This window comes from Pleurodeles waltl, chromosome 4_2, assembly GCF_031143425.1.
Source record: "Pleurodeles waltl isolate 20211129_DDA chromosome 4_2, aPleWal1.hap1.20221129, whole genome shotgun sequence".
Taxonomy (NCBI): Eukaryota; Metazoa; Chordata; class Amphibia; order Caudata; family Salamandridae; genus Pleurodeles; species Pleurodeles waltl.
The window spans coordinates 851,583,709-851,604,550 of record NC_090443.1 but is presented as its reverse complement, the minus strand read 5'-3'; the positions used below and the strand labels follow the sequence as shown (position 1 = coordinate 851,604,550).

The following is a 20,842-nucleotide window of genomic DNA, read 5'->3' as shown; positions in this document are numbered from 1 at the left end:
AAACACACATGCACACTTAAGTGCACTCCATTCTCCCTCCCTTCTCCCCTCTCCCATGACCAAGCCTGCCCCTCCCTGCACTATTGTTTTATTTTTCAGCTGCTGGCTTAGCCAGGGGGGGCGCCACTCCGTCATTGAGAAGTGGCTGCCCCTGGCAAGTTTCAATGTACAAAGGACACACTGAGAGTCACTGTTAGACCTGACATGCCTTAGGGTGGTCACCCCTAACTTTTTGCCTGCCTCCCTTCACTTTTTGGACTCTGTTTTTGCTGGCTTTTAGACTCTGCTCACTTTTCCACTGCTAACCAGTGATAAAAGGGCATATGCTCTCTCCCTTTAAACATGGTAACTTTGGATCATATGCAATTGGACTATTTAATATACTTAGAAGTCCCTAGTAATGTGCACTGTATGTGCCTAGGGCCTGTAGATTAAATGCTACTAGTGGGCCTGCAGCACTGGTTGTGCCACCCACTCAAGTAGCCCCTTTACCTTGTCCCAGGCCTGCCATTGCAAGGCCTGTGTGTGCAGTTTCACTGCCACTTCGACTTGCCATTTAAAAGTACTTGCCAAGCCTAAATCTCCCCTTTTTCTACACATAAGTCACCTCTAATGTGTGCCCTAGGTAACCCCTAGAGCAGGGTGCTGTGTGGGTAAAAGGCAGGACATGTACCTGTGTAGTTTACATGTCCTGGTAGTGTAAAACTCCAAAATTAGTTTTTACACTACTGTGAGGCCTGCTCACTTCACAGGCTAATATTGGGGCTGCCCTCATACATTGTTGAAGTGGCAGCTGCTGATGTGAAGGGAGTTGGAAGGTTATATTTAGTATGGCCAGAATGGTAATACAAAATCCTGCTGACTGGTGAACTTAGATTTAATATTACTATTTTAGAAATGACACTTTTAGAAAGTGAGCATTTCTTTGCACTTAAATCTTTCTGTGCCTTACAATCCACGTCTGGCTAGGTTTAGTTGACAGCTCCTTGTGCATTCACTGAGACACACCCCAAACACAGGGTACTCAGCCTCACTTGCATTTTGAATGGGTCTTCCTGGGCAGGGAGGGTGGAGGGCCTGCTCTGACACTAAGGACTGCCACATCCCCTACTGGGACCCTGGCAGACAGGATTGAACTGAAAGGGGGCCTGGTGCACTTCTAAGCCACTCTTTGAAGTCTCCCCCACTTCAAAGGCACATTTGGGTATAAAACAGGGCCTCTGCCCTACCACCTCAGACACTTGCTGGAGACGAAACCTGAACCAGAACCTACATCCTGTCAAGAAGAACTGCCTGGCTACTTAAAGGACTCACCTGTCTGCTTTCTACAAAGGAATGCTGCCTTGCTGTAGGTCTGCTGCCTTGCTGAACTATTGTCTGGCTGTAAAGGTGCTCTCCAAGGGCTCAGATAGAGCTTGCCTCCTGTTTCCTGAAGTCTCAGGACCAAAAAGACTTCTTTGCGCCGAAACATTTTACGCACAGCTTGTTCCGCTGTGAGAAATTCACCGCCCGCCAATATGGAAAGACGCGTCTCGACGCGACGCCTACGGTGCGACCAGAACTTCAACGCACGGCCTCGCCTGGACAACGCCGCCCGCCTTCCAGAAAGGAAATTGACGTGACGCTTGCCGTGAGGAAGAAAATTCCACACACAGCCCCCCGGAACGACGCGCAGCCGGTTAACAAGCCTAGGATTCCATGCACAGACCCTGGGACATTTGGTAATCTTGCGACCCGCAGAAGGAGTTGGCTCGCGTGCTGGAAAACGACACACGTCTTCCCAGAGTGAAAAATAACGATGCAAGTCCGTGTGTGAAGGGGCGAAACCGACGCACACACCATTTTTCCTCCCGCAGAATGACGCACGTCTCCCCGCGTGAAAAATAACGACGCAAGTCCGTGTGTGAAGGGGCGAAACCGACGCACACACCATTTTTCCACGCATCTCCTCCTCTGCGGCCCTCTGCGGAAATTTTCCCCTCCAAACCAGGTACTTTGTGCTTGAAAGAGACTTTGGCCCTCATTCCAACCCGTGGCTGTCCACGGAAGCACCGCCAACAGGCTGGCGGTGCTTCATGTGGTATTCCGACCGCGGCTGTAAAGCTGCGGTCGCCCAGCCGGGTCCGGTGGTTTCCCGCCGGATCAGCCCCGGCTGGGAGAATCCTCCATGGCGGCGCTGCAAGCAGCGCTGCCATGGGGATTCCGACCCCCTTCCCGCCAGCCTGTTTCTGGCGGTTTTCACTGCCAGAAACAGGATGGCGGGAACGGGTGTCCTGGGGCCCCTGGGGGCCCCTGCACTGCCCATGCAACTGGCATGGGCAGTGCATGGGCCCCCCTAACAGGGCCCCAGCATGATTTTCACTGTCTGCATAGCAGACAGTGAAAATCGCGACGGGTGCAACTGCACCCGTCGCACCCCTGCAACACAGCCGGCTCCATTCGGAGCCGGCTTCTGTGTTGCAGGGCCTTTCCCGCTGGGCTGGCGGGCGCTCCCTTGGCGGGAAAGTCTGAATGGCCCCCGCGGTCTTTTGACAGTGGAGCGGTCAATTGGCGGCCGCCCACCAAACTTAGAATGACCCCCTTTGTGTGCTTTTTAAAGACTTAAGACACTTTGGGGGTGATTCTAACCCTGGCGGTCTGTAATAAAGCGGCGGCCAAACCGCCAACAGGCCGGCGGTCGAAAAAATGGAATTCTGACCCTGGCGGGAACCGCAAACACAGCCCGCCACATTAACACTCCGCCCGCCACGGCGGTACAGACAAACAGCGCGGCGGTCACCGCCAACAGGCAGGCGGCAGACAATGTACCGCCCACAGTATCACAACTCACCAATCCGCCACCTTTTCCGGGGCGGGAGCCCCGCCGATAAAAACACGGCGGAAACAGACTACAAATGGGAAAACGCTCACCAAAACACACTCCACGAGTACGGAGGACAGCATGGAACCCGAATTAAACATCCTACCTGCTCTCGTCTACCTGCTCATCTACCACGAGTACGAACGCCGGCGCATACGACAACGGTGAGGACTGCACCTACGACACACGGGAAGGGGGAGGACGAAAGGTTACGGGAACACACATATGCGACCCCCACCCCCCCAAACAATGTACACACCAATGCAGAGCTACAATGCACAGTGACACCACCCAAACCCCCCTGAAAAATGCAAAGACATAATTAAATTGTGAAGAAAAATTTATATAAAAAATAGACTCTGATAAATATAGGTCAACTATGCAAAATATCCATGCCAAAATAATACTATATACACTGTCATGGAGAACCGAGGCAATTAGTCCTCCACATCAAAATTAAATAGAACAGTCCGTGGGCCACAGTGTAGCGACACAAGGGCAAAGCCCACACAGGAGACCTGAGTCCTTTGGAGAGAACACTGCAGGGGCATCTGATGAAAAAACTACAGGCACCTCAGGGGGAAGGGAAGGGGGGGGCACCACAGCCACATGAGTCCACGACGCCAGATCCACGAAGGGGCCACCATGCCCATTGATGTATCCTGGGGAGTGCAAAGCCACAGTCTCTCAAGTCCCTACAGTGGGTGGCTTGCCCACTGTGCCATCCTGGGGAGTGCAAAGCCACAGTCTCTCAAGTCCCTACAGTGGGTGGCTTGCCCACTGTGCCATCCTGGGGAGTGCAAAGCCACAGTCTCTCAAGTCCCTACAGTGGGTGGGTTGCCCACTGTGCCATCCTGGGGAGTGCAAAGCCACAGTCTCTCAAGTCCCTACAGTGGGTGGGTTGCCCACTGTGCCATCCTGGGGAGTGCAAAGCCACAGTCTCACAAGTCTCTACAGTGGGTGGATTGCCCACTGTGCCATCCTGGGGAGTGCAAAGCCACAGTCCATCAGGTGGATGACAGTCTCCACTGGTCAAGGAGGAGGCATGGTGGGCACAGTGAACCATAAACAGTGCTTGACAGGAAGGGCCCAGCGGAGCGGTGCATGACAGGAAGGGCCCAGCGGAGCGGTGCTTGAGACGGCGGGGCCCAGCGGAGCTTGAGATGGCGGGGCCCAGCAGAGCGGTGCTTGAGACGGCGGTGCCCAGCGGAGCAGTGCTTGACAGGAAGGGCCCAGTGGAGCAGTGCTTGAGACGGCGGGGCCCAGCGGAGCGGTGCTTGACAGGAAGGGCCCAGCAGAGCGGTGCTTGACAGGAAGGGCCCAGCGGAGCGGTGCTTGAGACGGCGGGGCCCAGCGGAGCGGTGCTTGAGATGGCGGGGCCCAGCGGAGCGGTGCTTGAGACGGCGGTGCCCAGCGGAGCGGTGCTTGACAGGAAGGGCCCAGCGGAGCGGTGCTTGACAGGAAGTGCCCAGCGGAGCGGTGCTTGAGACGGCGGGGCCCAGCGGAGCGGTGCTTGAGATGGCGGGGCCCAGCGGAGCGGTGCTTGAGACGGCGGTGCCCAGCGGAGCGGTGCTTGAGACGGCGGTGCCCAGCGGAGCGGTGCTTGACAGGAAGGGCCCAGCGGAGCGGTGCTTGACAGGAAGGGCCCAGCAGAGCGGTGCTTGAGATGGCGGGGCCCAGCGGAGCGGTGCTTGACAGGAAGGGCCCAGCGGAGCGGTGCTTGACAGGAAGGGCCCAGCGGAGCGGTGCTTGAGACGGTGGGGCCCAGCGGAGCGGTGCTTGAGATGGCGGGGCCCAGCGGAGCGGTGCTTGAGACGGCGGTGCCCAGCGGAGCGGTGCTTGAGACGGCGGTGCCCAGCGGAGCGGTGCTTGACAGGAAGGGCCCAGCGGAGCGGTGCTTGAGACGGCGGGGCCCAGCGGAGCGGTGCTTGACAGGAAGGGCCCAGCGGAGCGGTGCTTGAGACGGCGGGGCCCTCTTCAGCGGTGCCTATCTTCACGGCGGGGCCCTGTTCAGCGGTGCTTATCTTCACGGCGGGCCCTCCTTAGCGGTGCCTATCTTCACGGCGGGGCCCTGTTCAGCGGTGCTCTTCTGCACGGCGGGCCCTCTTCAGCGGTGCCTATCTTCACGGCGGGGCCCTGTTCAGCGGTGCTCTTCTGCATGGCGCGCCCTCTTCAGCGGTGCCTATCTTCACGGCGGGGCCCTGTTCAGCGGTGCCTATCTTCACGGCGGGCCCTCTTCAGCGGTGCCTATCTTCACGGCGGGGCCCTGTTCAGCGGTGCTCTTCTGCACGGCGGGCCCTCTTCAGCGGTGCCTATCTTCACGGCGGGGCCCTGTTCAGCGGTGCTCTTCTGCACGGCGGGCCCTCTTCAGCGGTGCCTATCTTCACGGCGGGGCCCTGTTCAGCGGTGCTCTTCTGCACGGCGGGCCCTCTTCAGCGGTGCCTATCTTCACGGCGGGGCCCTGTTCAGCGGTGCCTATCTTCACGGCGGGGCCCTGTTCAGTGGTGCTCTTCTGCACGGCGGGCCCTCTTCAGCGATGCCTATCTTCACGGCGGGGCCCTGTTCAGCGGTGCCTATCTTCACGGCGGGGCCCTGTTCAGCGGTGCTCTTCTGCACGGCGGGCCCTCTTCAGCGGTGCCTATCTTCACGGCGGGGCCCTGTTCAGCGGTGCCTATCTTCACGGCGGGCCCTCTTCAGCGGTGCCTATCTTCAGGGCGGGGCCCTGTTCAGCGGTGCTCTTCTGCACGGCGGGCCCTCTTCAGCGGTGCCTATCTTCACGGCGGGGCCCTGTTCAGCGGTGCTCTTCTGCACGGCGGGCCCTCTTCAGCGGTGCACATCCAGTAGGTCAAGGGAGCCAGACCTGGGCTGGACTCCCTGCTCAGTCGCCCTCCGACCGTGATGTTTCTGGACCCTTCGGTGACGGAGTCCTGGGCCCTTTGGTGTCCTCCTTTACATCTGGGATGTGGCATGTGGGGCCCACCTGCTCCGCGCTCCTGCTGGCTGACTTCTCCGCCCTGCTGCCCTTTCGCTCCTTAGATGGGGCTCTCGGGCCCTTGCCTACCCTAGATGTTGTGGCTGGTGAAGTGGGCGAACTTTGCTCCTTGGGGGCAGCCGTGTCAGTCCTCGCACGGCGGCCCTTTTGTTTCCTGGTCCTCTTGCCGGGGGGGGGGGCTGGATGTGTCCTTGCTGCTGATTGAGGTGTCACTGCTGGCAAAGGGTGGACTCCAGAACCCATGCACAACAGTGACACTCGAAGCTGGGCTGGTAGTGGCTGTGGTGCTCTTGGGACTCTTTGCAGATGGAGGGGGTAGGTCATCGGAGGGAAAGAGGTTAAGATTAGCCAGGAAAAGTTTTTTAGGGCCAAGGTAAAGGGTAGGAGAAGTGGTGATGGGAGTGTAGGAAGAGGATGTGGTTGTAGGAGAGTCAGGTGTGCTGTCATTGGGTGAAGGTGCTGGTGCTGTAGGCTGTCGTGAGGTGGATGTCTGTTGGGTGGGTGGCTGCCTGCGTTTGTGTGTCTTGGAAGAGGGGGTGACAGACACAGTGGGTGAGGACACAGGGGACGTGTAAATGGCAGTGGGGGTGGTGACTGCACGCGTGCGGACTGTACAGGAGGGTGTGGTGGTGATGGAAGCACTGGCTGATGTTGGTGTACATGCAGGTGTGAGTGTAGACGTCACAGGGAGGGAGGAGGGAGACGAGGAGGAGGGGGACACAGGGGTGGTAGTGACTGTTGGAATGTCTGCATCTGTGTGTTGCTTGGGTGAGTGTTTGTGGTATCTGTGGTGCTTGTGTCTGGATGAGCTGCCCTTGGGTGTTGAGGTGTGTGCAGGCTGGTCAGATGGTGTGGATGGGATAGGCTGAGGAACAGGAGACAGAGACAGGGTGGAGGCAGTCAGAAGAGGGAGGCTGGAAACAGGGACAATGGCTGCCGTCAGTGCTGAGGCCAGAGCAGTGAACGATCGTTGATGGGCAGCCTGACCCGAATGAATGCCCTCCAGGTAGGCATTGCTCCGATGCACCTCCCTTTCTACCCCCTGGATGGCATTCAAAAGGGTAGTCTGCCCAACAATGAGCGTCCTCACAAGGTCAATGAGCTCCGCACTGAGGGCAGCAGGGGTGACAGGGGCAGGGGCTGAGGTGCCTGGGGCGAAGGAGACGCCCGCCTTCCTGGGCGAGCGGGCACGGAGCGTAGGCTGAGGGGCTGCAGGGAGGGCGGGGCTGGTGCGCTGGGTGGCGGCTGTACCTGTAGAGGCGGGGGGCACGGATGTTGCCGCCCCCGCTAGGGAGCACCCATCCGAGGACGTGTCTGTGTCGCTGGTCTCACCACCGGTCCCCGTTGTGGTGCTCCCCTCGCCCTCCGGATCACTGGTGCCCTCGGTGTCTGTTCCTGGGCCCACCGGGGCCTTGTGACTTGCAGCTCCCTCGTGCACCGATGCCAATTCTCCTCAGCCTGATGATGCTAATGCACACATGCACAAGAAGATGAAGAAGAAGGGTGGGGGGAGAAAAAAGAAGACCAGGTTGAGTGCATGCAATGTCAACACCGTTGGCGGAGAGGACAGACATAGGAGCCTCATGCACTAAGCCGCGCATTCGGGGTACACTACTCAGTACTTATGACTAGGACAACAGGTCAAGAGACGACAAACGTGCACATGTGTGAGGCTGGACCATCAATAGCTGTACTTGTCACCCTACAGAGGTGGGGGCCGGGAGCACAGGGCCCTGTCTAAGGGAGAGGACTACACTACAGAAAGCGCCCTGGCCTAATGTCACCCGCAACCCTCCTCCCCCACCCAGACGCCTCCACTGCGCAGAAAGATAGCAGAATGTGCTGATACTCACCCCCTTGTGTCTGCTGTGATGCTCTCAAGCGCCCATCCAAATCAGGGTAGGCCACCGCCAGGATCCGGGACATCAGGGGGGTCAGGGTACGACTGGCACCCCTCCTAGGTTGGGAGGCCATCCCCAGCAGTGACTCGGCAGTCTTCCTGGTCCCGCGGCGGATGTCCTCCCACCTCTTGCGGCAGTGGGTGCCCCGTCTGACGTGGACCCCCAGGGCCCGGACTTCCTTGGCGATGGCACGCCAAATCTCGACTTTCTGATGGGCGCTGACCTATGTGACATGTACAGGGTGGGAAGGAAACATTCATCAACTTACTGCATGTTAGATGTGATTGGCCCCCCCTCCCCAACCTTGCCATATGGCACATGCTCTCATCTGTCTTGCGTTGCACTCCTCATTCGCCCCCCACCCCACCAACTTACATCCACCCCACTCCACACAGGCATCGCCCATTCCATGTGCACCCGGTGTACTTACCTGTTGGTCTGGAGGACCGTAGAGTAACGCATACTGGGGGAGGACCCCATCCACGAGCTTCTCCAACTCTTCAGACGTGAAGGCAGGGGCCCTTTCCCCAGTCGCAGCAGCCATTGTCACTTCCAGACCGAGGTCACAGCAGCACTTGCAGTATAGGTCCTCTCCTGTGGATGATCAGGTCTCGAGTGATTAACCAGATAGAAAATGGCGGTCACGCCCGCGGCGGTGCGTACCGCTACCGCCGGCGCACATCTTCATTGGCTCCTGAAACCCATAGGCTTCAATGTTAACCAATGCGGCTGCGTATAGCGGTCTTCGACCGCCTCCCGCCACGGTGTGCTCCGCCAGCGCATTGACCTCACATCCCATTGTCCCACTTCACAGGTCAGGCAGCCGCCATTTCAAGGGCCCACATGGCATAATTTCTACTGCGACACACAGGCCTAGGCCTTGCATTGCCACACATACACGCCTTTCAATACATAGATAATCGTGTGCTATGCAAGCTGTGGTGAACGTACCTGTGATTTGCTTGACTCCATACTCAATGTTGTCCTTCCTAGGCACCGTCCGCTGGGACTTGCGAGGAGAAGGATGAATCCTCGTGTGTACCGACCGCTGGTGGACCTGTCGACAATGGAAGAACGCCACATCATACTACGATACCGACTTGACCGAGCCACTATCCATGAACTGTGTGCCCAGCTGGAGCCAGCCCTGATGTCCCCCATCCGCCAACCCACAGGAATTCCCCCTCTGGTGCAGGTGCTGTCAGTCCTCCATTTTCTTGCAAGTGGCTCATTCCAGACAACAGTGGCCATGTCATCTGGAATGTCTCAGCCCATGTTTTCAAAAGTTTTGTCTAGAGTGTTGTCTGCCCTGACGAAACACATGCGGAGTTACATTATATTCCCTGAGGAGGTTGATTTGGCCACTGTGAAGGGTGATTTTTATGCCCTTGGACATATTCCCAACATAATTGGTGCCATTGATGGGACCCATGTGGCCTTAGTCCCCCCAAAAGACGATGAGCAGGTGTACAGAAACAGGAAAAGTTACCATTCTATGAACGTCCAGGTGGTCTGTTTGGCTGACCAGTACATCTCCCATGTGAATGCCATGTTCCCTGGTTCAGTGCATGACGCGTATGTGATGCGTAATAGCAGCATCCCTTATGTGATGGAACAGCTACAGAGACAACGTGTGTGGCTAATAGGTGACTCTGGTTACCCCAACCTGCCTTGGCTATTGACCCCAGTGAGGAATCCCCGGACCAGGGCAGAGGAACGGTACAATGAGGCCCATGGGCGAACTAGGAGGATCATAGAAAGAACCTTTGGCCTCCTGAAGGCCAGGTTTAGGTGCCTGCATATGACAGGGGGATCCCTGATGTACTCACCAAAGAAGGTGTGCCAGATCATCGTGGCCTGCTGTATGCTTCACAATCTGGCATTGCGACGTCAGGTGCCTTTCCTGCAGGAGGATGGTCCAGATGGTGGTGTTGAAGCAGCTGTGGAGCCTGCGGAGAGTGAAGAGGAGGAAGACTCAGAGGACGACACAGACAACAGGGACAGAGTTATCCAACAGTATTTTTAGTAGCACACAGGTAAGAATCACCCACGCCATTTTACTTTTCCTGAAAGCCTCCTGCTTCTCAAATTTGTCTATGACCCCCCAGTTCTTTTAAACTGATGTTTGATTTTCACTTCCCTTTTCAGTGCTGTATGACCCACTGCGTGACTTCTGCTTGGTTAGCCCATGGACTAATGCTTATTGATCTCGGTATGTGTTCAGCACAAAGTTAACAGAACATAAGTGATCTGTAATGTGTTATACATTTGTAAATAATACAGCCTGACTCCTGATTGATTTCAGTGCATTGAGTGATTTATTTTTTGTGCTAGATAATGGTACATGATATTAACACGGTGATGGGTGGGGGTGGAGTAATGTCCTTGGCAGAGTCCAGTTCTCAGTCTCACAGGTGCATTGTCCATATGCCTGTGGAAGGATGGAGCAGGGGCAGTTCAAGGTTGGACAGGGTGGCAATGTGGGACAGTGGGATGACTTCAGGGGGTATCTCATGCTGGCGGGGGTCTTGACATCCTACTCTGTCTTTTTTTTGGATCTCAGGCTCCTCTTGCGGGGTGGTTGTTCTTCAGCAGGAGGTGGGGTTCTGGTGGCCTGTCGTTGTGGTGGGGCCTCCTGTCCACTAGCGCCGGCGGAGGTGGTAGGCTGTTCCTGGTCCGGGCTAGTGACAGGGGCCCTGTGTGGTGCCACATGGTCCCGCAACGTGTCTTCTATCCGGTTGAGGGCCTGGACTATGCTCCCCATAGCGGTAGAGATGTTGGTGAGTTGATTGGTGAACCCCATGTAGCGTTCCTCCTGCTGTGCCTGGATCTCCTGGAACCTGGCCAGTACCGTCGCCATCGTCTCTTGGGAGTGGTGGTAGGCTGCCATGATGGTGGTGAGGGCCTCTTGGAGAGTGGGTTCCCTGGGCCTCTCCTCCCCCCACTGTCGCATAGCAGCCCTCCGAGTTGCCCGGTTTCCCCCGGCCTCTGTCCCCTGGACGGTGTGCCCACTACCACTGCCCCCAGGTCCCTGTTGTTGTTGGGGTGGTGGGTTAGCCTGGGTGCCCTGTAGTGGCAGACACACCGCTGATTGACCTGTCCTAGAGACAGAGGCATGGGCCCGCTGGGTGGGAGCTGTGCTGTTGTTCCCAGAGGGGGTTGGGTCTGCTGTGGCCTGTGTGTGGGGAACCGACTGTCCAGAGGTCCCCGATGGTCCGGGCTGGTCATCAGGTTCCAGGTCGACGGAGCTGCTGTCATCACTGGGGGCCTCTTCCGGGGGGGGGGATGGACATTTCTGGACCCTCCTGGCCGGTGTGTTGGCGTTCGGGTCCTGTATGGGGTAAGAGAGTATGGTTATTGTTTCTGTGTGTGCTATTGCGTGCGATTTATGGGTGCCCTTGTCCCCCAGTGCTGTCATTCCCTTGGGGGAGGTGTTGTGGGGGTGTTTGGGGGGGGGGTATGTGCAGTGGTCATGCTTAGGTGATGGGTGTCCATAGTTTGTGGTGGCATGCAGGGGTTGGTGTTGGGTGGGTTGTGCTGGAGAGACATTCTCAGGGAGGATGTGTGATGGGGGCTTGGGGGTGAGCGTGGTGGTGGGGGTTAGCATGCTGGGGGGGGGAAGTAGTTGAGATTGTACTTACCAGAGTCCATTCCTCCGTGTACTCCAGCGAGGCCATCAGGATGCAGGATGTTTAGTACCTCTTGCTCCCATGCTGTGAATTCGGGTGGGGGTCCCCCGCCAGTCTTCTGCACTGCGATGTTGTGTCGCGAGACCATCGAGCGCACCTTTCCCCGTAAGTCGTTCCAGCGTTTGCGGATGTCGTCTCGATTTCTGGGATGCTGTCCCACCGCGTTGACCCTGTCCACGATCCGCTGCCATAGCTCCGCCTTCCTGGCTATAGTGGTGTGCTGCACCTGTGAGCCGAAGAGCTGGGGTTCAACTCTTATGATTTCCTCCACCATGACCCGGAGTTCTTGGTCCGAAAAGCGTGGGTGCCTTTGGGGTGCCATGGGGTGGTGTGGATGAGGTGTGGGGTGGTGTATATGGTGATGAGTGTGTTGGTGTGTGGTGCTTTGTGCTTCTATGTGGTGTGTGTGATGGTGTAGTGTGCCTCTGTGTGATGTAGCTCTCTATTCTGTGATGTGTCTCTCTCTCCTTCGTCTCTGATCTTCGGTCGTAGGGGTTTGTGGGTGTGTGTTTTATAGTTGATTGGATGTGTGGGAGTGTTGTTTGTATGTGTGTCAGGTGTGTGTATTTCAAATTGTCCAATGTGGCTGTGTTTTGTATGGGTGTGTGTATTTTGAGCGCGGCGGTGTGTACCGCCAATGGAATACCGCGGTTGAAAGACCGCCGCGTGGATTCGTGGGTCAGAATGGCATGGGCGTGTTTGTGTTGGCGTGGCGGTGGAGGTTTGGTCATCTCCAGTTTTCCGCGGCCCGCTGATGTGGTGGCCTTCCTTGGATGTCAGGTTTTTGGCGGTTTCACAGTTGGTGGTCAGAATGACCGTGGCGGTTTACCGCGGCGGTAGAATGGCGGACTTCTGACCGGCGGTATAGGCCTTTTACCGCCGAGGTCAGAATGACCCCCATTAAATCACCTTTCAGTGATATTTCTACAAATTCTTATTGTATCTTTTATTGTGTTGATCTACAAATATCAAGATAAATATTCTATATTTTTCTAAACACTGTGTGGTGTATTTTTGTGGTGCTATATTGTGTTATTGTATGATTTATTGCACAAATACTTTACACATTGCCTTCTAAGTTAAGCCTGACTGCTCGTGCCAAGCTACCAGAGGGTGGGCACAGGATAATTTGGATTGTGTGTGACTTACCCTGACTAGAGTGAGGGTTCTTGCTTGGACAGAGGGTAACCTAACTGCCAACCAAAAAACCCATTTCTAACATAAGGAAAATGAATTGTAACTACTCTTCAAACTTGTCCTGCATACTGGAACTGTTCTGGTCAGGCCTGCTTGGCTTGGTGGCACATGCTGGACTGTCTGAGGCTTGCAGCAGACCACATTTTCCTGACCGGTAGCAATACTTCCCTGTTTAGTTGACCCAATACTCAGGTCACCACAGCTGCTGGGAGAGGTGCACTTCTATGTTTCAGGTACAGGGTACTCAGAATCTGCAGAAGAACTCATCTTCTGCAGTTGCTGTTTCCCACAGAAATGGCCCGTTGTGGAGGGAGCTTGTGGGAACACAGCTGCAGAACTCAAACCCATGTCCAAGGGCATTTTCATGTTTTTTTTTCTCTCATTGTATTGTGGGAGCTGTGCCTCTGGCAGGGGACAGCCAGGACAGCATGGCTGGCCAGTGCACGGTACATATTGGCCAATCAATGTCTTTTGAATGCTGCGGACCGAGACGGTATTTTCAGCGCTCAGCAGCAGCTCCGGATGTTCCTACACTCGGCATCTACAAGCATAGCCTTATTAGCTTATAACCCCGAGGCATCTGGACCTCACGTCCTCAGTGCCAATATGGAGCCCTCCAAGCCTGTAACTCCGAGGCATTTGGGGATTTCTTCCTGTAACTCCGAGGCATCTGGAGCTCACACTCTCAGGGACGAAGAGCTCTCCGAGCCTGTAACTCTGAGGCATCTGGCACTCCTATCCTCAACTTCAACCAGCATTCCCTAATTTTGCTTAAGATAAAGTTCACTGCACCAGTTCTCCTTTCCATGCCTGTCTACTTACAGCAAAGATGATGCATTGCTGACAAAACTGAAATAAAATAAAATACAAACGAGGCCTCAAACTAGAATGTTTATTATTGAAACACACTACACTCCTTTTAAAGTTTTCTTAAACATTGTTATTAATTTTGTGGCACTTCCTACCCTTGTTAAAATGTCTTGTAACCTAAAATATGTCTCTGGATATGCTTTGCAGTTAATTTTTGTGTGGGTGGAGATTTTCGCATTATTCAGTTTGCAAACGTGACGTGCAACTTGACAGACTGAACATGTGGATACCCTTCCAAACACTATGGGGGTGATTTTAACCTTGGCGGACGTCAGAGGCCGTCCGCCAAGGTACCGCCGCCAAATGACCGCACCGCGGTCAAAAGACCGCGGCGGCCATTCAAACATTTCCTCTGGGCCGGAGGGCGCTCTCCAAAAGAGCGCCCGCCGGCCCAGAGGAAATGCCCCTGCAACGAGGACCCCGGCTCAGAATTGAGCCGGCGTAGTTGCAGGGGTGCGACGGGTGCAGTTTGCACCCGTCGCGTATTTCAGTGTCTGCATTGCAGACACTGAAATACACAGTGGGGCCCTCTTACGGGGGCCCCTGCAGTGCCCATGCCATTGGCATGGGCACTGCAGGGGCCCCCAGGGGCCCCGCGGCACCCCCTACCGCCATCCTGTTCCTGGCGGGAGACCCGCCAGGAACAGGATGGCGGTAGGGGGTGTCAGAATCCCCATGGCTCCGCCGCCATGGAGGATTCCCCCGAGCAGCGGGAAGTCGGCGGGAGACCGCCGACTTTCCGCTTCTGACCGCGGCTGAACCGCCGCGGTCAGAATGCTCGTGGGAGCACCGCCAGCCTGTTGGCGGTGCTCCCGTGGTCGGTGGCCCTGGCGGCCACCGGCCGCCAGGGTCAGAATGACCCCCTATATTTGTAATCAATTTCATATTTTTTTTAAATTTGGGGCCAAGGAATGGAAAGCATGTGAAAGAATGGACATAATGCTAATGGCATGTGCAAATGAATTGGTAAGGGCCGTGTTTTAAAAGAAGATCATAAAACGTAAATAACACTAAACGTACACAGATAGGTGTAATCGATGATTTGGAAGAACTGTAAACCAAAGTGTGACACAACTCTTTGATTTGGTTTCCTCATACGAATGTCATTCTACTGCACCTCATAAATACCAACACAGTGGGCTACCAACTTTAAAAGGTGATGCAAATTCCCCCTATTCCATGTCTTCCTCTGGAAAATGAGAAATCACTTGTGGAATTGTTGCTTTTCACACCAGACTTAAACAATCCAGGGCAGTGTGTAGACCAGAGATGCTCACCACATATTGTCATTACAACTATTTTCTATAACATCCTAGTGCATGATACATAGGATGGATGGATGGCTGTACCATGCCACAGTAGTGTTCTCAGTATATTAATATGATGATGGTTAGCATAGCAGCATCATTAGCAATTACTGTTTCTCATTTCTTGCATGACATCCTTATAAACACCTGAAAGAAGAATACCATAAAATTGCCAAACATGAGTTCGGTCTACTATGAACAGCATTATGTGGGGTGTCAGCCGAAAATGCATTGTTCGTACAATTTGAAATCCTTCTGACCATTCACTGTTTTTTATGCTTGAGAAAATGCCCAGACGGACAACGTATTTTACACACCTCGGTTCAAGTCAGGTGTACGAAATACATACTACAGAAACATAAAATGCACGTCAGATGTGTGGAGTTTTACTTCATGAAGGTGCGCTTATGAATCGAAACGATTCATCAGTATAGCCAAAAAAAATACCTAAGTGTTAGATTATGGGCAGGATTCACAGAGTCCATGGATGGGCAATTGTCAGCTAGTTTCCTACTCTGGAACAACATGCAAATTTACCCAGAGGCAGAAGCGCATTTTAAGACGTACATTGGGCAGAAGGAAAAGCCCTTTCGGCAGAGCTTTGTAATTGTACATATTCTGCTAAAATGTGTGTGGATTTTGCTTTGTCACTATCATGTCACGTGATCACACTAAGCTTCAAGATGGGTGAACATGATAAGTAGCACCGACTTGTAAAATGTGTTCTTTTCAAGATAATAACACTAAGGGTGCTGCAGTTGAAGACATCATCTCCCAAGTTCGAGGCGGAGACTCCGGGTCATCTGGTGGACTCTCTCACATCTGGAATGCCAACACTTATCGCCTCTGGGGAAGATCTTTAAAATATAATCCCGCTGTTATTGATTTTGAGGTAAGACTTTCTCCAGTCCGAGAAACTTGAAACTGTAAGTAATAAAGGTGAAGCAGACCAGATAATTTCATATTTTCTTTTTACTGCGATTCTATCACTGGGCAAAATTAAACATAATAGACCATGGATTTTATAGCCCATTTTGTACATTCATCTGCACTGCAGAAATTTCTTAGCAATGGTGATAAATGTGTGACTAAAAGCTTAATGCTTCAGCAGCTGGTTGCACATTTTATATTTTAGTGGAATTTTAGATTTAATTGTAACCCAGAGACAGTATCATTCACTGTATTGTGATAGATCACAGCACTACTTCTGTATTTAAGTCGGGTTATTATATAGCTTGAAATATCTACTTAACAATGTGCACAACATTTTGTTTTATTAATTTCAGATGTAAGAAAGTTAATTTTCTATCATAACGTTATGTTCTATTTTCAGGCTTGATATTTACAGTAGTAAAGCACACACAATTTACATTTTGCGTACAATTCTCATGGTGTACATGAGTAAGCTAGGTTTTACATCCAGCATGTGATACAATTTTTGCCTGTAATTTATAGACGTAGCTGAATATCTAAGTAGTTCTGAAAGTCGGACAATTTCCATATTTGGATTGCAATAATGTTTGCAAGAACGTACATTGTAAGTTGGGCTATATGTCACAACACGTATGAATTACATGCATATAACATCTGTAAACTACTGAGGAGTTTTAGCTCTCTGGTTCATACCCTGGAGTGTATCTGCGGTAAGTAATAAAGCATACCTGTGTTCTTCTCTTGGACCTCTCCTGGAAAGCTGTAGCATCCTATCGCTGTCTCTGTGTCTTCCTTAGTTCCACACTTCTTTTCAGGTTTCGCTACAAACAACTTTAGCTATCTTCTAAGACGTCATGTCACGACATGACATGACATACACACACACACATACAATACATATGTTACCTTCTTTGTGGGGACTATGGGCCTGATTCAGATCTTGGTGGTCTTACCGCCAATCTGCTGCGGCCCCGACATCACCATACAACTTGAATTCAACAGTGCTCCACCCACCGTATTTAGATGTTTTGCAGCTTAGTTGCGGACCGCCACGATGGAGTGCTCTCTAGCTGCCATTCGGCGGGTTCCCGCTGAGCATATTTAGATGTTACAGGCCTAGAGGCAGTGTACTTCTGGTGGATTCCCACCAGGGGGAGACCATTGCTGGACCACATGGACATCACACTACGGCAGTGCCTATAAAAATACAAATAAGTCTCACACACAGACACACACATCTTGCCTCTATGTGTACACCTGCAAGGAACAACACAACACACCTCATACACACTTGTATCCATTGCCATTCCATCACAAAACAAAACATACATGCTGCTAACCCATATTGATGCCCATCCATGACACATAATACACCACAATTGGCATTGCAACCACACACAACACATCCACAACAACCAACACAACTACACACTTATGTACACAAACACACTCATATTAAGGCACAACTACACACATCATGACAATGACTGCCACACTGCAACACTCACATGATGTTCAACGCCACAACACAACAACATCAAACATCAATGCTAGTGGCACACAGACTGACACAACCACATCACCCACTCCAGCTTCCTCCACCTCAACCAGCCAATCGCAATGTCCACACATACATACACATACTGACTCACATACACAATTGGGAGCACATCATGAAAGGTACAGGTCCCCTTGCAATGTACACACATGTTCACAGTTGACTCTCTATTCATTGTGGTGCCAGCATTCATTTGACAATGAATACTGATACCAAAATCACAGCAATGTATGTGTCATGTAAAAGTGTGTCCCCATTAATGTCTGACCCAATGGTGTCACCAACAAATGCATGTCATAGTGATTAAAAAAAATTACTGTGACACATATATAACCGCAGTGCTCCCGAGCTCATATGCGGTGCCCACATAGCATACACAGGCAATGTAGGTTCCCTACCTTCAAGTCTGGTGATGGGGTCGGGTGGGGTTTCATGTTTCTCAATGGTCCAGTGACAGCAATGACAGAAGGTGTTGTCTATTCATGTCCAGTTAAAAACAAAGATAGATTCTAGAAAAACAGTATGTTTTCACCGCATTCCCCCACCACCAATCTGCCAACTTAGATGTGTAGGTCGGTGATAGAAATGGGGTCTTTGGTTGGCAGCCAGGTTATCCCCTGTCCAAGCAAGGACCCTCACTTTAGACAGGGTAAAGGAGAATCACACTCAGTTACCCCCGCTCATCCCCTTGGTAGCTTGGCCTGAGCAGCCAGGCGTAACTCAGAGACAATGTGCTAAGTATTTGTACAAACACACACAGTAATACAGTGAACTACTATAAAAGGACAGAGCACAGGTTTAGAAAAATAGTAAACATTTTATCTAAATAAACAAGACCAAATACGATAATAATCCACAATATACAATTCAAAACACAAATTTAGCACTTAAAAGCAAGAAGACAGTGCCTTGAGGCACAAATACTGTATATCGGTACAATTCGGCATCGTGACAGTCATTTCCTACAATGCAACGCCAATGGCGCAGTTTACGGAGTCGTTCTACCCCCAGGTACAGTACCTTAAGAAACAAGTAGAAAACAGGCTGGTGCACGGAGTAGGGGAGAGCGGCTTTGCTGGGTCTGATGTGGCCTTGGTTCCAGTGCCACAGGGCAGAAGGACGGGTCCTTACTACAGGGCGGTGGAGGTGAAGCAGTGTCAGATGCGAAGTCGGTCCCTTGGTTCCAGCAGATGCGAAGTCTGGCTGAGTCACAATGCTGCGGGGCAACCTCATGAGGTTGCGATGACGTCACAGGGCAGCAGTCACTGTGATGGCATTGGATCGTCACGGACGTTGGACTTACGACACTCTGGTGTCAGCGAAGTTGGGCGGGATCAGCGGCTGCAGAGACGCGAGTCCTACAGGGTCGTCAGACTTATGCGAGGTCCATGGCCTCGTGGCAGGTGGCATTGCAATTCTGGGGTAGCAGCGTCAGCTCATAGGGTCGTCGGATTCGTCGCACTCAGCGAAGCCCAAAGCCGGTGGGCAATCAGTGTCACGGTTCCGGGCAGCGGCGTCCTTTGCGAAGTAACATGGTGTCATCTGACATCGTTAGACTTGTTTTTCTCCAAAAATTCACTTCCAGGGGTCCAGGAACTGCAATGGCACGCTCTGGCAAGCTAGAGTCCACAGCAAGTAGACTCAGGTCTGGTTGGTGAAGCCTTTGCTGTTCCTGAGGCTTCAAAACAGGAGGTAAGCTCTACTCCAAGTCCTTGGAGTTACCTCTCAAGCAGGAATGCAACAAAATCCAGTCTCTGTCCTCTTACACAGGCAGAAGCAACCACTGTCGAATAGCCCAACACAGCACAGTCACAAGCTAGGGCAGCACTTCTCCTCAGCTCTTCAGCTCTTCTCCAGGCAGAGGTTCCTCTTGAATCCTTGAAGTAATCGGAAGTCTGGGGTTTTGGGTCCACTACTTATACCCCTTTTTGCCTTTGAAGTTGGCAAACTTCAAAGTAAAGTCTCAAGTGTCTGTGGGAGGAGCCAAGATGGCGACCGGGAAGGACGCTTAATCAAGCGCTCTGTCTCGGGTTCGCCGAAAAATAACTGCAGGGCGCTCCCGGGGTGCCGATACTTGGAGGCGGAGAAGGGATCCGCTCCGTGTGCCCCCGTACTCCATCAGCGGCACCGAGTGCAGTCGGGCGGCCGAAAGGTGCGGCCGCCGAAGAATCAGCGTCTTCAAGGGAGCCGCGGCCGCCATCTTCCTTGAGGCGGTGCTCCGGACTCCGACCAAGGCGCTGGTTAGCAAGGTGGGTGCGCGGCAGCAGGTGGGGCTCGTGTTAGGGAAGTGGTAAACCCACATTTGGGCCCTGCTCTCCCCTCATCCGTCTCCCCCCCTCTCACCAGGGATCCCCACACCACCTGGACTGGGGGGCACTAAAAAAACAGAAACCTAGCTGTCGGGGACCTCTGGGGGTGCCCCCCCTCAACACACGCGGGCGAGGTGCGGCCCCCCCCCCCGGGAGGACCCGGGGGCCGCAGGAGGAACTCGCTGCCACAACTTGCGGATTAATTAAATGGCTGGACCGGACCAGGCCCAGACCTGGCACTTTGCGAGCGGCGCCGCCACCACCGTGTGAGCGCCGGACTACTGCGGTGAACCCACGGGCCCAGGATCTGCCATCGGCGGGGGGATCGGTAGGGAAACGTCGGTCTTGCCCCCCGTCCCCCCTTTCTCCGGCCCACGCCGGTTGATGAGCCCAGCCACGGGGAGCCCCTGCCCGCCCGCACCATAGTTCATCCTGGAGACCAACAGGAGAGCCGTAAACCCAAAAATTGGAGTGCACACCAGCATCGACCCATGTGGACGTGTAGCCCCCCTGCCTGAACGGTCCAGGGAACGTGGGTGACCGCGTGGGTGCAAGTGGAACGAGGACACACAATAAAGAGGCGCGGGTGTGCTACCAGTGAATTCACCCGCCTGGTTGCATCCGGAGGAGCAGTATACCCACCTAAAGGACAATCACAAACAAGGCAAAATGGCCGGGAAGTCCAAATCAGCGAAGAGCCAAGATCGGAACACGCACGGACCTGTACCCGGCGATCAGCAACTTATACCCACCCTGCAGTCACTGGAAAGCACACTCCAGGCCCACTCCTCACAATTCGAGAAGGTGCTACAGGCAATAATGGACACTAAATCCTCCCTGGAGAGTAGGATAGACACGGTGTCTCAAGATCTGAACATCCTCAGAGTAGACCATCGCAAATTATCCGAAAAGGTGAAATCAACGGAAGAGGTGTTAAATGAACTGGCCCCCACAGTAGCGGACAACCAAAAACAAATTCTCAGCTTAGATGCAGAAGTAAAGACACTGCTGAAAAGAGCAGAGGAGGCGGAGGGTAGATCCCGCCGTAATAACATACGGTTCCTCTGATTCCCTGAAAAATCACTGGATCAAAACTCAGAACTCTTGCTGGAACACTGGTTAATTAAAGAGGTACTGAATGGAGCCCCCTCGAAATTCTTCTCTGTAGAAAGAGCGCACAGGATCCCAGGGCGTCCCCCGTTGCCGGGCCAACCCCCAAGACCGTT

At 53.3% G+C, this 20,842-nt stretch overlaps 1 protein-coding gene across 2 annotated transcripts in view; it reads left to right on the top strand.

The window, feature by feature from the left end:
- Positions 1 to 20,842, top strand: part of C8A (complement C8 alpha chain) — a 348,185-nt gene that overhangs the window by 244,343 nt on the left and 83,000 nt on the right. For both annotated transcript variants that reach the window (XM_069232593.1, XM_069232592.1), the window contains one exon: positions 15,551 to 15,708. In XM_069232593.1, the coding sequence (XP_069088694.1) occupies positions 15,551 to 15,708 (158 nt within the window). The remainder of the gene's footprint in view (positions 1 to 15,550; positions 15,709 to 20,842) is intronic.